Here is a 17739-nt window from a genome sequence, read left to right as displayed (position 1 = left end):
TAATAATTCTTAACCCATAAGGTTTTTGTAATGACTAAGCAAGGTAATGCAGATAAAAAACTTGTGCCTGAGCTGGGGAGGCAGAACCAGGTTTTGTGGAGCCTGAATCTTATATAATTTGGGGTACCTTCAAGTTTGAGCCACCACATAGTGAACGGCAACTCTCTGGTAAAGATGAGGCTTTGGGCCAATGGTCTGAAAAATTGACATGGTAAATATTAAGAGTAAGAAAATACATCATAAATAAATTTTTGAAGCTCAAAATCCAGAAAGATATAACATTTTTATCAATAACTTGGAATACTTTTGGGGCTATCTTAACTTCCTTTTTATATGACAACAATTCCATAATAATTTCTCTATCAATTGTTTTGCTTTATATTATTGAAGTTTAGAAAGTATCCCTTAACTTTATAATTCACAGTTAGTAATGTGTTATTTCTTATAATTGTTCTTAAATTTGAGAATACTTTTAGCACATGATATGTGAATTATAATATCTAGAAGATATTCCATAGATTAGTTCATTTCTTTTTCATGAACTGTCTGTATCTGGCCACCTACCACTGTAGGACACATTCATGTTACAACACAATCCTTGGCCCTACACCTTTTGTCACAATACTAAGTTGACCCAATAGGTAATAGAAGTATTCATGGAAGCCATTCCTAAGTTAGCAATAACTTTAAAAAAAATTATAAAAGACTGTGAGTCACCTAAAAGCATTCCACTATACCCAAACTAAACCCAGCTTACTTTTTGCTGACTCTGGACAATGGTCATAGCCAACGACTCATAATTAGTAATGTGTCAATTCTTAGTATAGTTAATTTTGGGAAGACTTCCTAATGGGGGTTTGTGTGACAGAAGGGTGGTTTAGAGAGGAAAGTGATGGTGGTTTTTTCTATTCTAATTGGAATACCTTACTTTTTAGAAGTAGTACAGAAACACAACCAAGTGAACATGTTGCTATAGACCCTCTCTCTCCCCACTGCCTTGGAAGAGCGTTGGCAAGTGCAGGGCTTGAAATGAAAGTTTCATTAGTGTCACAGTAAATGAACTATACTGACATGTAAATTCTCAATGCTAAGTTTTCAATGAATGCTATTTTATTACTTCAGAGTTTTCCATAGCATTTAATATCTACCTACTCTATAGCACTTATCACATTCACTTTATTTGCACTCTTGTCTCACTTTCCAGCTAGATTATGCGTGCAAAGGCAGGTACTAGGCTTTATTAATCTTTGTGTCATGGTGTCTAGCACAGTACCTAATTCAAATTAGGGATTCAGACAACAATGAATAAATGAAAGCATGCTAAGTAGAAAGAAGACATATCACAAGAAAACTTAAAGCAGTGTGACTGAGAAAATGCCCAGGAGTTGTGGACCAGAGAGGTAGGATAATAATATGCCAAGACAGGAAGTGCTTGTGTCAACTGCTGCAGTGTGATCGGAGGTCTTAGACTGATGAGAAATGTGAAATAGATATAGGAAGGACTTAAAAAAAAAAAAAGCTGGGTGCAGTGATGCATGCCTGTATGCCCAGTGGCTTGGGAGCCTGTGACAGGAGTATTGCAATTTTGAGGCCAGCCTGGGTAATTTAGCAAAACCCTGTCTCAAAACTTAAAAAAATTAAAAGGGCTTGGGATGTAGCTCAATAGTAAAGCACTACTGGGTTCAATCCCCAATATTAAATAAGTAAATAAATAAATTGAAAATTGTGATTTCGTTTTTATATAAGCTATCCAGAAAAGGCTAATCTAGAGAGAAAGTAGATTAGTTACCTGGGGCTGGAGGTGGTCTGGGCATAATGTAAATGAACCTAAGGAATATTTCAGGGGTGATGGAAATGTTCTAAATTGGATTATGGTGATTATTGTATAACTGCAAATTTGCTAGAAGTAATTTGTACATTTGTAGTGAGTGAGTAAATTATACTTCAATAAAACTATTTAAAGAAACTATTTTATTTTATTTTATTTTTAATATTTTTTTTAAAGAGAGAGTGAGAGAGGAGAGAGAGAGAGAATTTTTAATATTTATTTTTTAGTTCTCGGCGGACACAACATCTTTGTTGGTATGTGGTGCTGAGGATCGAACCCGGGCCGCATGCATGCCAGACGAGTGCGCTACCGCCTGAGCCACATTCCCAGCCCAAGAAACTTTTTTTTAAAAAGCAATGTCAGAGATTCAAATGTTATGGGCCAGGCTATATGGGCAATGACCAAACAGACTCCATTTTGCCCTGAGACTCCATGTCATGTAAAAAATGCTTCTCCCAAGAAAACTCCACCTCTGCCATTCTGGTCCTGCTTAGCACACCCTGCTTAGGAATGCAAATGTTTCTGTTCTTCTTATGTAATATAAAATTGTTCTCTTTTTGGTTCCCATTTTTCTTGAAGATGTTAATAGCCATTTTTTAACTTGTACTCAATTAGGGTCATTTTGACCCACTTCCCCTTCTGCTTGTTATTTTAGATCCCATGATGTTTGTTTATGGTCTCGAATCATAGCAACAGCCACTTGTGATTAATGTACTGACATGCTTTACTTATAGTATAAAAGGTGTACTCAAACCCCGGGAGGGGGTCAAAGGGTGTAGACTTGCAGCCTGCCCCTTGGCCTGCCAGCTGGTAGGTCTGGACCACTAGCTGGTAAATAAAGTTTCCGTCTCCTGCTTTAAGATTGACTCAGTGATTTATTGCAATCTCGCCATAACACAAAAGTGAAAAGGCTGTAATGTGCATATATTATTTCAGAACTATCACACATTGAGTAATTTTTCTGTTTCACCAAGAGTTCTGTACATTATGGTGAAATGTGTTGTGTGTGCTGGGCGGCTTTGTAGAGAGCATCCTTAAATAAGCCTCTTTTGTCTGCAGACTCCTCAGGTTCTCTCACAGCACTTTGCTGATCCTCCCTTAGTGGCTAGATTTTTGAGCTGCAAAATGGCCATGTCCTCCGTTTCTCACCTTCCCTCCTAATAAAACTCTTTTCTTTCATTTGGAGCACTCATTTATAGAGAAAAAAGACTCAGGTAAAGTAATTTAGTTTCCCATGTGAACTTAATGTTGAACGTGTCACTACCTGCCCAGTGCAGATGTGTTTTGAACCACAGATGCTACTTAACATGTCAGTTTTACCTGTGATGTTCTTGAACCAGTCTCCTTTGGTCTGCCAGGCAGCAAGCCAGTCACTGAAAGGAATGAAGTTTATTCCCCAGGTGGCTAGTCATGTGGAGACTGGAGAACCAGTCTCCAGTCCTCCGGGGATATTTATGGGCTGTGGCATAGGAAAAGGTGATTGGAAGTTAAGTAGGAGCAGGGGAATTGAGTAGAGGGTTTACTCAGGCATGAACTGTTATCCTGATCTACAGGTCAGAGATGTTATCTAAAGTCAACTAAAAGTAAATAAGAGCAGGTGACATCCAGAAGGTTTGTTCAGAAACTAAGAACAGATGGTTTATTTAGGTTTCCCTCCACTTTCATGATAAATATTTTGCTATCATAGAAACTTTTTTTTTTTTTTTTTGGATGGTGCTGGGGCTATGAACCCAGGGCCTTGTGCATGTAAGGCAAGCATGCTACCAAGTGAGCTGTATCTCCAAAGCCTTAATTCTTTTCTTTTTTAATTAAGAAAGACAAGCATCATCAGGAGTAATTCACCATTTGTTGCACTGTTTGCCATCTTTGGTTCATTAACTCAAGCCTCTTGCAGATAAATAATTCAGTGTAGTTATATCCCAGATATTTCATTTTTTAAAGAATAAGTGTGACCTATGTGATATTTGGGACATACAATAACGTTATTTTTTTTCTGAAATTCAAACTGAGTATCCTATAATTTTTTTTAACAGTCCTCTATTGTAAGCTGTGTGAAAGCTTGTTTTAAGTCATTCTTAAATGGCTTGTGTTTGACTTTATGAGCATAAACTCTTCAAGGCAAAACATTAGATTTCCTGGTTGTTGGGAAATTTAAGTTTCGTTTTGTAGCTCCTTCAATTAAAAAGGTACTTCAAAATAGAAGCCAAAGCCAGTGCAGTTGCTCAATCCCAGCGACTCAGGAGGCTGAGGCAGGAGGATCTCAAGTTCCAGACCCGCCTGAGCAATTTATGGAGGCCCTGTCTCAAAAAATAGCTCAGTGGTAAAAGGCCCCTCTCTACAATCCCTAGTTTAAAAAAAAAAAAAAAATGGACTGGAGGAGGAAGAAAGCCAGTTCCCCTTTGGGGGAGATTTCCCCTAAAGAATCTGAGTGCAACTCTGGCAAAGATGAGGCTTCAGGCCAAAGGTCTGAAGCGCATCGCGCGCTCCAGTGGGCCAAGGCCACCAGGGGCTGGCACCTGCCTTCCAGCCTACTGCCTAGGGGAGCCTGGCAAACCGTCTCCTCGTCCTCTCTGCTGGGTCATAGAGAACACCACCCAGCTGCCCCCTCCAGATCCCGACGCACCTGCCCCTCAACCCCGCGTCTCTGTCCCGCGGGGTTGAACAGGAAGACTACTGTCGGGGCACAGAGTGCCCAGAACTAGCCGTGAGTTTTGAAACCCACAGCTCTCAAGATGTGAGAAGCTCTACGAAACCCAAGACCCGCAGGACGATTCACTGTCACTCGCGTTCCCGCCCCCGCATTCCCTCCCCCGCTTTTTTGTCGGCGGAAAGAAAGCCTAGCGCGGGGTGTGCACACCATCGAGAAGTGGAAGCTGGGACACACCCTCCCTGCACTCCGCCCCCGGGCGGGGCGGCGCGGGGCGGGCTGCGCCCACAGCGGGCTGGGGCCGGGAGCCGCGGGCGCCGACTGGGGAGCCGCGGGCGCCGGCTGGGAGCCCGCCGCGCGGGAGGATGCGCCGCTGACGCCGAGAGTTCCGGGCGCCGAGCAGGAGGATGCTCTCGAGGGGCCTCTGGCTGGGGCGGCTGCTGCCGAACCCCGGAGTCCCGGGCCGAGCTCGAACGAGGCCACCGACACCGACGCCCCAGGTAAGACTAGGTACCCGGCCTCGGGAAGCCCCGGAGCAGGTGGGTGGAAAGTTTCCGGCCGGCAACTTTGGCTCGAGCGAAAGCGGAGCGGCCGGGCTGTTCACTACGGTGTGCTGGCCCGGGCTCCACGCGCGGGGAGGCCCACAGGTGGTCGCCCGGCCGGCGACGCAGGGCGGGGGGTCACACCCTGGGACCGGGGGGCGGGGGGTGAGGAAAGGCCAGAATGGCACGCGGGGACATCACGCTGGCCAGCTGCGGGTGCGCGGGGCTGCGGCCCGGGCTGCAGATTCTCGGGACTAAGTTTCACGAGCCGCTTTACGGTCCGCTAGTTCCTCTGGGTTCCACGGTGATGTGGTGGGAGTGGGAGCTACGGAGATGGTGGAGCCGGGCAGGGACTGTGGCAGGAGAGTGGCATTTCCCTCTGCGAACCGCGAGAGCACCTCCCTTTTGAAGAGGGAAGGAAAGACTGCCATTTGGTTGGGAGACCCGGGAGACGGTGAATCATGAGGGTGCTGGTGAGTAACAGTTGGCCTTAAAGAGTGGCACTGAGCGATCTGGGTCGAACCGTTGCTCCCAGCAGGAGGGAGGAGATGGATGTGTACTAAAAACGACCCAGGAAGAGCCGAGAAGGTGCTGAGTTAACTGGGACTGTGATGGAGCCTGACAGGAGCCTGGAGCCCTCCTTGAACCCGCCGAGAAAAGACAGCCTTAAAAAAAAAAAAATATTAGTTATTGATGGACCTTTATTTATTTATTTGTTTATATGTAGTGCTGAAGATTGAACCCAGGCCCTCACTTGTGCTAGGCACCCACTCTGCCACTGAGCCACAACCTCAGCCCCAAGACAGCCTTTTAAAAGGGGTTTTCAGGCTGCATTGGTTGGGAGGGAGTGGATTTGAGTTTTAGTTTGCCCTCTCCCTCATTGTTAGTTTCTGACTGTTAAAAGGGCAAAATTTAAAAACAATCTTTTATCTGTCCAATGCAAAAGAAAGCAAAAAGGAAGCAATGTGATTCTCTTGTCACTTTCACTTCCTCCCCCGCCCCGCCCCCCACTATCTCGGTGCTTCAGAGTCCTGGATTAAGAAAATATTTAAATACACTTTTCAAATGTTTTCCCTGAATGTTTGAAAATGAATGAAGGCCATTTTGTTACTAATACTTAAAAAAAAAGGAGCAGGCTCTTTAAAATGTAAAATGGTAGGCTTAATAAGTACTTGAGCAGAGAGGCATTTTAAAATTGTACTTTTAAGTGTGGCATTTCAGAAAGACATACCAAACACTGAAATAACCTCTTCACCACACACCATTTAAACAACTGATTGTTTTCTGTTAAACTCATTTAACACTTGCAGTACTTCACACATGCTAGACAAGCACTCCACCACTGAGCTACATCCCAGCCCTTTAACACTTTGAGTAGCATCTTTATGGATCCCAGGACTGGTTGTCCTTTCTTAAATTATCAACTTCAAACCTTTTCTCTATATTTTTCACCTGATCCTCTCTAGAGGGTGTCACTGCAGGCCTGCCCCAGCAGGAATGTGGATGCCTTTATAAAAGAAGTAGAAAATGATATGGTGGGACTTATTAGGCCTAATAATAGTGGAATGGTGCTGGTTAGTACTTTGGTTTTAATTAATCACCTTAAGAAGTCGTGTATTTGAATGTTTCTAATTTGCAGACTTTAAAATCAGGTCTCCATGCAACAAAGACAATCTGCAGAACTTCAGAAGCGAAAATGCTGCCATTGTTTTACCTGATAAAATAAAACCCCCAACCCCAAATAAAGGCAAGTCTGTCAGTTTGCCTCTTTATATGAAGCTTTAAAATCTTACTGTAAAGAAACAGATAAAAATATCTGGCCCCTTAGGAGGTTTAGCTAGGACTACTAAGCCATTTTCTGCAAATCAAATTACCTCATTACAGGGGCATTTTTCATTCTAAGGTCTCACTGTTCTGTGCTTGATATGATATTTGCTGTGGCTAAAGACAAGTATTATTTCTATATTTTTTTCTACAAACATTCAGACCCCTAAAGCCGATGAAAGCAGCTTTGAAAAAACGTGGTTTGTACCCTGGCAGTTCATAAAATTCTAGCTTGCAAGGACTTGTCATAAGTAGCATTGCAAAGGAGCATTTCCAGTTATAATCGATCTTTTCTGAAATTATGAGTGTGTCATCTAAGAGGACTTAATAACTGAAAAATATACAGTTCTTATCCTTCATGTGGTAGGAGGATAATTGTCTGCTAGTGAGAGTTTTGTGGGTGGGAAAAAGGAAAAACAGTTTGTTGACATGGAGATGTTTAGTGTAGCAGCTTTGTTTTCTAGAGAACACATGTAGTCTGAGGCATAAGAGAGGTGGGGCATATTGTACTTTGGCAAGGCTTAACCTGGTGTCCATGATCATGTACAGGTGGCAGCATCTGCTGTCAGCACTCTGCCTGAGTGGTTGTCAGGGCAATCCATGGCTCCTGCTGTTTCTGTGCACAGGGACACAGTTTGAGTGATGATGGTGTCTGGTGAATTACATCTAAATGGAAAGCTCTTGCCTAGTTGTGCCTTTCTTAATTTGGGTTTTCTGCTGCTTAGATTGAGAAACTCCCTGATAAGATTTCATTCCCCTGACACAGCATTTGAGTCCTCACACAAGCTGTGCTTAAATTTTTTTAAAAATCAAGTGTATTTTGCAGAGAATCTTAAGTATGAAGTGTGCTTTTTTTAACTCCCAGAAATAAAACATATGGATGTTTTAAATCCCATCATAAGATGTTAACTTAGAAATTGTTGTTTTCATCTGTTGAATTTAATGAACATATCGTTCTTGCTTGACATTTTTGTACAATTCCACCTTTTGTATTTTCAGTTGGTGCACTGTATTCTGTAATACTGGTTTCAAAGCTCTCTCCTTAGGAGGGCGATTAGTTGTGTTGGTGATTGTTATTAGCACTAAAGACGTTGATGCTTTGGTCTCAAAGTAATTCTAGATGATTTTGCCTATTACATATTAAATGTTACCATCTTCCCAGCACTTTGGTATTAGTGCTTTTATTTTTTTAAAAAAGATTGCTTTTTATTTGCTGTAATTAAATGGTATTTATTATGCCATTTTATAGCGTACTGTAAGCCAGGAAACTTTTTTCTATGTGTGTGTGTGTGTGTGTGTGTGTGTTAGCAGATAATTCATTTGTTGAATGAGTTTCCTATAAGGTAGAAAACCCAAGACTAAAGTTTGGTTGATAATTAATATTTACTACATAAACTAAATAAGCTTAGGTCATGAAATAGAAATGAACAGTGAATTTAGCTGGTGTTAGACGGGCAATTGGGACATTTGAGTGCCAGCCAGCCTGGCCCTGCTACCACTTAGCTCCATGAATTCAGCTAAGTCATTCACTCTCTTTGGGCTTGTTTTGTTCCCTTTTCCAAACATGGGGATTTTTTTTTTTTTTTTTTGAGAGAGAGAGAGAGAGAGAGGAGAGAGAGAGAGAGAGAGAATTTTTAATATTTATTTTTTAGTTCTCGGCGGACACAACATCTTTGTTGGTATGTGGTGCTGAGGATCGAACCTGGGCCGCATGCATGCCAGGCGAGCGTGCTACCGCTTGAGCCACATCCCCAGCCCAAACTTGGGGATTTGTCTAATTGATCTTAAAAGCCCTTTCCATCTCGAAAGTTGCCATTTTGTTATTTTATCAAGAGTTGTAAATATACCTTTGAACAAAATATTGCTGGTATCAGATGGTTGTCTTAATGATTGAAGAATTACTTTTTATGAGCCTATGTATTTTATAGAGGGGCTGTTTTATGTGGTAGTTGTGATACTGTTTTCCCTTTGAAAAGAAATTGAAATTTATTTGGGGTTAGCACGGCCTGATAGAATAGATTAAATCTCTCAAATACTTCATTCTGCTATTATCAGTAGTTTTGTCTATGAAATGTCTATTCAAAAGTATCTAGCATTAGAACTCTAAAATCACTAAGTACTAGATATCTCAGGCTAATCTATAGGCTGTAAACCAGTACATAATAAACAAAAGAGCATTGTCTGTTACATTCTAGAAAAATCATTTTTAACACATTTTATTTACCATTATCAATATTGCCTCTTTTTCAAAAAGTTGTTTTGGGGCTTTTTGTTTGTTTGTTTGTTTTTGCTTGTCAATGGACTTTTATTTTACTTATTTTATCTGCTGAGAAAATTGAACCTAGTGCCTCACACATGCTAGGCAAGTGCTCTACCACTGAGCTGCAACTCCAGCCCTTGCCTGGTTTTTAAAAGAAATTCCAGTCTCTGTTCTCAGAGCTCTGTGTTTAAACCCTGAGGCAAGAGATGCCACACCCCAACATTTTTGGTCAATTTTCCACATAGGCATATCTTTCAGGAAACAACTGTGCCAAGTACTGTATAGTCAGTTAAAAGGTGACATTTAAGATGTCTCAAGAGCAGGGCCCAGTGGTACATGCCTGTAATTCCAGCAACTTGGGAGGCTGCGGTAGAGGACCCCAAGTTCAAAGCCAGCCTCAGTGAAAGTGAAGCACTAAGCAACTCAGTGACACCCTGTCTCTAAATCAAATGGAAAATAGGGCTGGGGATGTGGCTCAGTGGTCAAGATTTCAACAAGATTAACCCGGAGTTAAATCTCCAGTACCAGAAAAAAAAAAAAAAAAGACTTAGGAAATTGCTGTCTAGTCTTCTAGTCTTGGTGTTAGAATAGTTAGGTTTCTTATGAGCAGATGCAGCGTTTGTGTACAGTGAAGTCCAAAGCCAGTGGTGTCATCTCTATGCACTGGCTACCAGGAAATGTCTGATCAGATTTTCTACCCATCTCTAGCCAATGTGAAAAACCTTAAAACATGTATTTTATGTATCGATAGTATTCAGTTTTATCTTATCTATTTTCCTTTTTTCTTCCATTCATATCATTGTCCATTTTTCTATAATCATCTTTTAATGGCAAACAGTGATGTATTAATAAGAATTTTTAAAAATAATTTTTAAAAATCACTTTGGTCTTTGAATAAATATGTACTTCTAAAATATTGTATGTTTTACTTGGAATGGAACCACCATTTGACCCAGTTATCCCACTTCTGGGTATGCACCCAAAGGATTTAAAATCTGCATACTACAGTGATGCAGCCACATCAATGTTCATAGCAGCTCAATTCACAATAGCAAAGCTGTGGAACCTGCCTATGTGTCCTTCAACAAATTAATGGATAAGCAAACTGTGGTTTATATACACAATGGAATATTATTCAGCAGTCAAGAAGAATGAAATTATGGCATTTGCCAGTAAATGGATGAAACTGGAGACTATCATGCTAAGTAAAATAAGCCAAGCCCAAAAAACCAAAGGCCAGATGTTCTCTCTGATATGTGAACGCTAACACATCATATGGGTGGGATAGAATAGAGTACATTGGATTAGACAAAGGGAAATGAAGGAAGGGAGGTGGGATTGGAATAGGAAAGACAATAGAATGAATCTGACATAACTTTCTTATATTCATGTATGAATACATGACCAGTAAAACTCCACATCATGAACAACCACAGGACTGGAATCCTAATTAGAATAAGTTATACTCCATGTATGTATAATATGTCAAAATACACTCTACTGTCATGTATATCTAACAAGAATAAAAAATTGTTTTAAATTTGTATCAATTATTAACATATAATTTGCACAAACTAATGGGTTTCATTGTGGCATTTCTATACATACATATTTTGAGCTTTGATCATGTGCACCTTTCCTTTTCCCTCCCTCCTGCCACATTTTTTGGTTTCTTCATATGAGAGAACACATGATACTTCTCTTTCTGTGTCTACCCTATTTCATGCAATACGTTGCCTTCCGGCTGCATTCATTTTCTACAAATGATAGGATTTCATCCTTTTTAAAAAAAAATTTTTTTTAAGTTGTGGATTGGCAGAATGCCTTTATTTTATTTGTTATGTGGTACTGAGTATCAAACCTAGTGCCTCACATGTGTTAGGCAAGCACTCTACCACTGACCCCAGCCGAAGATTTCATCCTTCTTTATGGCTGAATAATAGTTGATTTTGTACATGTACTGTATTTTCTTTATCCATTCATCTGCTGACAAACACCTAGGCTGACTCCATATCTTGGCTATTTTGAATAATATCTCAATAAACATGGATGCGCTGGTCCTCTTTTGTATGCTGACTTTGTTGCCTTTGGACGTATACCCAGGAGTGAGAAAATTGCATCATGTAGTTCCATTTTTAGTTTTTTGAGAAACCTTCAACCTGACTGTACTAGTTTACATTTCCACCAACAATATAAGAGGATTCCTTTCCCCTGCCACAACCTCATCAGCATTAATTTTTTGCTTTTTTTTTGGTATGTCATTCTAACTGGGATTAGATGAAATATCAATGTAGTTTTGATTTGTATTTCCTGATGGCTAAAGATATTGAGCATTTTGTCATATATTTATTGCTTGCTTGTATTCCTTGTTTGTGAAAGAAACATCTATTCAAATCACTTGCCCATTTACTAATTGGGTTATTTGTCTTTTGTTGATTTTTTACTTCTTTATATATTTTGGATATTCATCCTCTGTCAGATGAATAGCTGGGAAAGATTTTCTTCCATTCTTTAGTTTCTCTCTTCACTATGTTGATTATTTGCTGTGCAGAAGCTTTTTAACTTCATTTAACCGTATTTGTCAATTTTTGCTTTTGTTTCCTGGGCAATTGAAGGCTGAAAGTGTAGCTTAGAGGATGAGCATGAAGCCCTGGGCTTGAGTCCCCATGACAGCAGTAAGATTATCTTAGTGGCCCTTGTCACTGGAGAAGATTGTGAGAAAACCTTATAAAGGATTGCCTTTGTTGCCTGATCAAGAGAATTGCCATGTATGCACTTAATTAAGAGCTGCATGATTCTGGGGACACATTTTTTTCCCTCTGGGAAACACATAGAAGATTCCAGACTTATATCTTGAGGGACATGGAATCCAACACAGAGACTGAACAACGGCATAGGGAAAGCGATGGAATTTGGGGGAGCCAAATATACTCTAAGTAATAAATGGTGAAAGTGTGGCAGACCACTCTTTCTTGTTCACATATATACTCTCTTTGGTGCTTCACCCATAGAATTAGCTCTGTAGATCTTGTGTTGAATCCAGTCTTTGATGGTGTTGTCCTCTCATAGAAAGGTGATAATACTAAAGCTGTTCATTCTTCACACACAGAGAAAGAATTCCTCTTTTTCCCTTCTTTCTCTTACCCTCACATGAGTTAAATCTTTCTATTTCCTTGTTGCCTCTACCATCCCCAAGTAAAACAGAATTCAGTTAAGGTCTGTGGGTAAAGAGGCCCATAGATCTCTTTACCCTGCAGTTTCCAATTTCATGAACTCTTAACTGGTGTTACTTGATTTGATACTTTTACCCAAAGTGAATACAAAGCATTGCAAAACAGGATATTTTCCCCCACTTTGGCAGCTCTTCAAGGGATAATTAGATTTCTTTCTTGGACTCACAGAAGTGGTGGAGAATGGATATGTGAAATCTGCACTATAAACAAAGTCCATAGAAGAGAACTTGTTGGAATAGATTTAAGGGCAAGAAATAGGAACCATGAAAGGCTAGTAAGAAATGGGACCAGAGCTGACATTTCTGTAGCCTGTAAGCAGAAATAAGAATGGTGTAACATCAACCTCATATCAGGAAACTGATGGGTTCTCAAAGCTTTGTTGTGGCAAACTTTAGGTAGAAAATGTCTTGCAGGCTGGCAAATAAGCCCTCTCTACAGCTCTCTTGATGTTGACTAGATTAAGTATATTGCTTAGTTTGGTTTGTTTTTTCCTTTTCCTCTTTTTTGTTTTTTTTTTTATTTTTCTTGAACTGCTGCAGACACAAGTGGTAATCCTATTAGATTCAACTGCATGTATAACTTTAATAATGAATGCATTGCTCAAATCACATTCTGGTGTCCTAAAGATGAGTTCGCTTATTTTCAACCTCTTGGGCACAACAGTAAATAATAACTGCCGTGAACCCCACTGGAGGAAGGAAGAGGGTTCCATTCTTTTTAACTTATCTGTAGTTTTTCTTTGTGTGATCATGTGATACTCTCTTCTTTGTTAAACATTTTGTTTTTGTTTTGGCATATGAATTTTCCTAGTGGTTTGAATGAGATATTTGAAGAGGGGATTTTTAACTGTGTTGATGAATAACTGCTCTTTCTAGAGCCAGCAATGTGATCATAAACCTGGGGAAAAATAATTTGTTTTGGAAAATGTTTTACAAACATATCAATATAACATGGGCTTTCTAAGCCTTTGCTAGAGAATATATTAGTGGTAAAATTTTACAGACCCGTAACTCATTTTTGCAACTCTGCTTTGGAAATGGTGTTTTTTGTTTTGCTTTGTTTTCAGTACTGGGGATTGAACCCAGCATGGCTGATCTAAAAAATACTGCTTTTTATGGCTTGTCATGTATTTCCACCCCTCATTGGTGTTTCAGGCAGCAGTGTTTCCCTCCCATTCCAAAACCCTCTTCACTCTCTGGAATTCTACTCTTCCTTCAAGTCTGAGTTCCACCCTACCCCAGTTTTGATGAGATCTCTGCAGGCAGAATTAATTACATTGTCCTTTTCAGCCCCACAGTACTTACATCATTCACCCATGCATTGCAATTAGTTGTGCTGGTACAAGTTTTCCCACCTGGGTTCCAATGACTATTGTAGTCATAATTATTCTTTCTTCATCCCTCATCACCTCTGCTGTGACACAGTAGGTACATAATAAATGCTGTTGGATAGAGAAATGAAAGGATGAATGATAGAGAATGAAAGACATTGCCTATAGAGTACCTTAATGATGTGTTCTCTTCAGGTTTTACCTTCTTAATTTCCTCTTTTCCATTTAATCTAGTAGGGGGAAATCTTGAAGCTTATGTACTTCTTGTGATATGAAGCTTTTGTTATTGATGATTTGTAAAACAATCTTTATACACATTGCATTTTCTATTATAAGCAAACAGTAGTCTTAAATCATATTTTGGTTATTTTATTTCAGATATGCTTTTATATTAGGATCTTAAAAGAACTTCTTAAAGAACATTAAATTATTGACATGATTTAACAATATATAAATTCTGTAAGGAAGAATGGCCTGGAATGCAAGTATTTTCTTGGCTACTGAAAAAGTCCCGTATTGATTCAAGATAATTGGTTATATGTGGGGGAAACATCACTTTTATCCATATAAAGGAACTTTTCCTAATGGGATTCTCAGATTATTAAGTCATATTTTTAAAAAATTTATTAAGTGCTGCTTTGTGATTGCCCAAAATGTTAGTACCAAAAGTTTAGTCCAAAAAACTTAATTTAGAACATTAATTTAAAAATCAATTATAAGAAATTATTGTAAAATGCACCTCCTGGACAAAATATAAAATAGACCTTTTGGAAAATACAGTTAACCTAAAAAAATATATATAATTTTTGAAATTAGGAAATCAGTAGAGATCCTTTCCGTAACAATGCCTCGATTGCTACTCCAGAAGGAGGACAAATTTTCCTTTGGTGTGTAGAGTTGGCATGAGTAAGGTATCATGCATTGGTCTTCCAATGTTAGACCCCATGAAAGGAGGTCCTGCAGGGTGCGTGGAAGTTTTTTGAACACAGATGATAGTTCAAGTACTGAACAGGTAATCCTGCACAGTAATTGCCATCAGCCATTTACTTAAGCTGCCTGGAATCTAAGGTCTCTAAATGTTAATAGGGATTTATTTATAAATCTAAAGGGTGTATTTCGGGAATGAGTCATGGTCACAATGACTCTGAGGACAGAATGGATAAACAGGATGACAATGGAGGTTTCAGCTGTTACCAGAGCCTTTGTCACTGTGCTGCTACCACTGTGACCAGCTCTAAGATTAGGTTCTGCCTTATTTCCTAAAAACTGTTTTAGCTCAAAGTTGGCTTCTAAGCCCCCCTGGTGGTTTACTGTGGGTTTCAGGTCCAGATTCTCATGCTTCTGATCTTTCATTTTTAAGTCCAAGTCTGTCACCTTTTAATTGCTCCTATTTCCCTTCTGCCTATGCCCTGAGGCCTCAGTGGAAGAATTTGGGTGGTTGGTGTCAAAGCTGAAGGCTTGTGTTCAGGCCCTTAAAATCTACATGAAAGATAAAAAGGTGCCTACATATTAAGAAGAGATGTATTCTGTCTTCAGTTGGCCCATGAGGGTCAAATAAATATTAGAGACAATAAATCCTAGAAGAATTCAGAGAAGGAACAAAGCAGGGTAAGGCTTTGGCAGGCATATTTTAAAAGTTCAGAAAAAACATCAGGGGGCTAGGATTGTAGCTCAGTGGTAGAGCGTTTGCCTAGCACAGGTGAGGCACTGGGTTCCATCCTCAGCACCGTATAAAAATAAATAAATAAATAGATAAATAAAGGCATTGTGTTCATCTATAACTAAAAAAAGAAAAGAAAGAAACAAAGAGTACAGAGAGTGGAGTCTGAAAGTGGTTGTCTGTGAGCAGTCTGATCTGGCTGTAGGAAGTATTCCCTGTCAGGTGTAGTCCTTGATTTGGCTTCCATTAGAATTTTAGATATTACATTAAAATTTTTTAGTACAGGAACTATGCTTATTATATTAAACTCTGTGTCACAAACTGATATGCTGCAGAACATGTTTTGTAGAATGTTAATGGATATTCCAGGAGAACAAAGCCTCTCCTTTTATAAGTTTGAAGAATTCTAGGCTAAATCATACTAAGCTAAATAGGTTCATCTGCTGCAAACTTTTGGAAAATTTCCTTTGTTTATGCACATTGGGACAATCTAAGGATGGAAAATAGTTTGATCACAGACCTCTTTTATCCCACAGGATTCCCAGTGACTTTTCCCAGAATGGTGGTCCATAGAATTCAGTTTGAGAAACACCACATTCAGAAATTAGGCTGGGAATGGATTATGTGATATCCTGTTACTTCATAGCCTGTTTCCTCAGGCAAAACCAATCTTGTCACTCTGTCTCTAGCAGATTAGAATGTTCCTCAAAGCTACATTCCTCAGCCTTCTTTGCACCCAGATGTTGGCATGTGGCCAAGTTCTGGATCTCCTGCATAACATAGAAGTGATATATATGACTTCTAGTTCACATTTTCAATTGTAAAGCTGATCTTTCTCTTCTTTTTTATCCTTTCTAATGGGTCACGGTAAAGATATGGAAGGGGCGACTCAGCTTGGACCTTGTGTAAGTGGTATACAACCCTCCAGAGGATGGTAGAACAACTAGATAGAAGGGATACATAGATGATCTCACAGTTGCCCCCACCTGCCTACCTACTCAAAAAACAAATATCCCTTTTGTTTGAGTCCCATTGTATTTTGAGGTCTGTGTGTTATAGCATGTTTGCCTGTATCTTGTCTAGCAGTGGACCAGGCCAGTCAAGAGTCTCTAACAAATTGAGACATAATGAGAAGGATGTTATTGGAAGCTCTCAAAAAGTGATACTGCAGAAGCCCCAAGCATGGTTACCCAGAGTTAAAACCTGGAAGAGAAGAACAACCAAGACATGGATGTGGGCTATTTTATAGAGCATAACTATTTACCTTGTGGTCACTTGGCTTCCACACACATATTTCATTTCTGGTTAGCAGTCCAACTTTGACATTACGACTTCACTAAATAAAGCCTTTCCTTATTATGTCTGCATATAGTGTTTATTCTTTTTACTGTTCATTTGGTACTCAAATATTCTTTTGTGTTAGAGTTTTTTGTGTGCTGTTATATAGACATGTCTGTCTCTCCCACGAGTATTCTTTCTGTATGCATTGTAACTCCTGAAGAGCAGGAATCACATCTTTTATATCTTTGGGCATATATATTTTTGGATTTGTTTTGCTAGTATAGGTGCATGTAGTTGTGTTAAATGAATGAGGTATGAGAAGAGTGCTATCATGAGAAATGTTGATCTATACCAAGGGTTGGTAAACTTGTCCTGTGAAGGTTCAGATGATAAACACTGGAGGGGTTGCAGCCTCTGCCTTTGTCTCAACTACTCAAATATGCGATTGTAGTATAAAAGTAGGTGCTTAAGTGAATGGGCATAGTTGTGTGCCGGTAAATTTATTTTAAATAATGGCAGCAGATATGGCTCATAGACTGTAGTTTGCCAACCCCTGCTCTATAGACTCTATATATTTTAATAGTAGTGATAGAAGTGTTATGACAGAAGACTTATTCAGGTCTAGAAATCCACTGTATGTATAGTGGGATGAGTTAAGTGAGTACTTTAAAAAGGATACATCATCAAATCATGTTACTGTACATGGAGCTGGAATAATAAGAATCAGTTACAATGGAGTGTGAGATGTGTGGCAATTTCAACAGTTTTCTGTAGTTAGGCTTATACCTAACCATGAGGCCTCCGTGCCCTGCATGTATGAGAGAAGAGAATGAGAAGGCTGGGACTAAGCTGTGGAATGAGTTGCTGTCTAAAGTTGAGGGACGAATCAGAGCCCTGTGCTGAGTTTTAATTATTGGAAAAGTGGCATAATGGATGAAAAGGTGAAGGCTTTGAGAATGTTTAAGAGGAAATTTGTGGACTATCACAGGTGTTTATTCTAATAGGTTTATTTCTCTTTAGAATTATTATTAAGCCAGGGATGTGACTTGCCTTTCTTCTGGGCCCAAATTAGAACTATGGTAAGTATGTATGTTTTTCCTGGTTTTACTTCCCCAAGCCTTTATTTTTTTAACC

General features: G+C 39.5%; 1 protein-coding gene across 1 annotated transcript in view; it reads left to right on the top strand.

Annotated features, from left to right (window-relative positions):
* The first annotated feature begins 4720 nt into the window (after positions 1-4720).
* The window catches only part of MCUB (mitochondrial calcium uniporter dominant negative subunit beta), a 117133-nt gene continuing 104114 nt past the window's right edge, over positions 4721-17739 (top strand). Inside the window, 1 exon segment of the mRNA XM_081302984.1 lies at positions 4721-4975. Within this exon segment, the coding sequence (XP_081159110.1) occupies positions 4883-4975 (93 nt within the window). The 5' untranslated portion in view covers positions 4721-4882.

This window comes from Spermophilus citellus (assembly GCF_964194105.1).
Source record: "Spermophilus citellus genome assembly, chromosome: 8".
Lineage (NCBI taxonomy): Eukaryota > Metazoa > Chordata > Mammalia > Rodentia > Sciuridae > Spermophilus > Spermophilus citellus.
The sequence above is the reverse complement of the archived record's forward strand: the minus strand, read 5'-3'. Positions and strand labels throughout refer to the sequence as shown.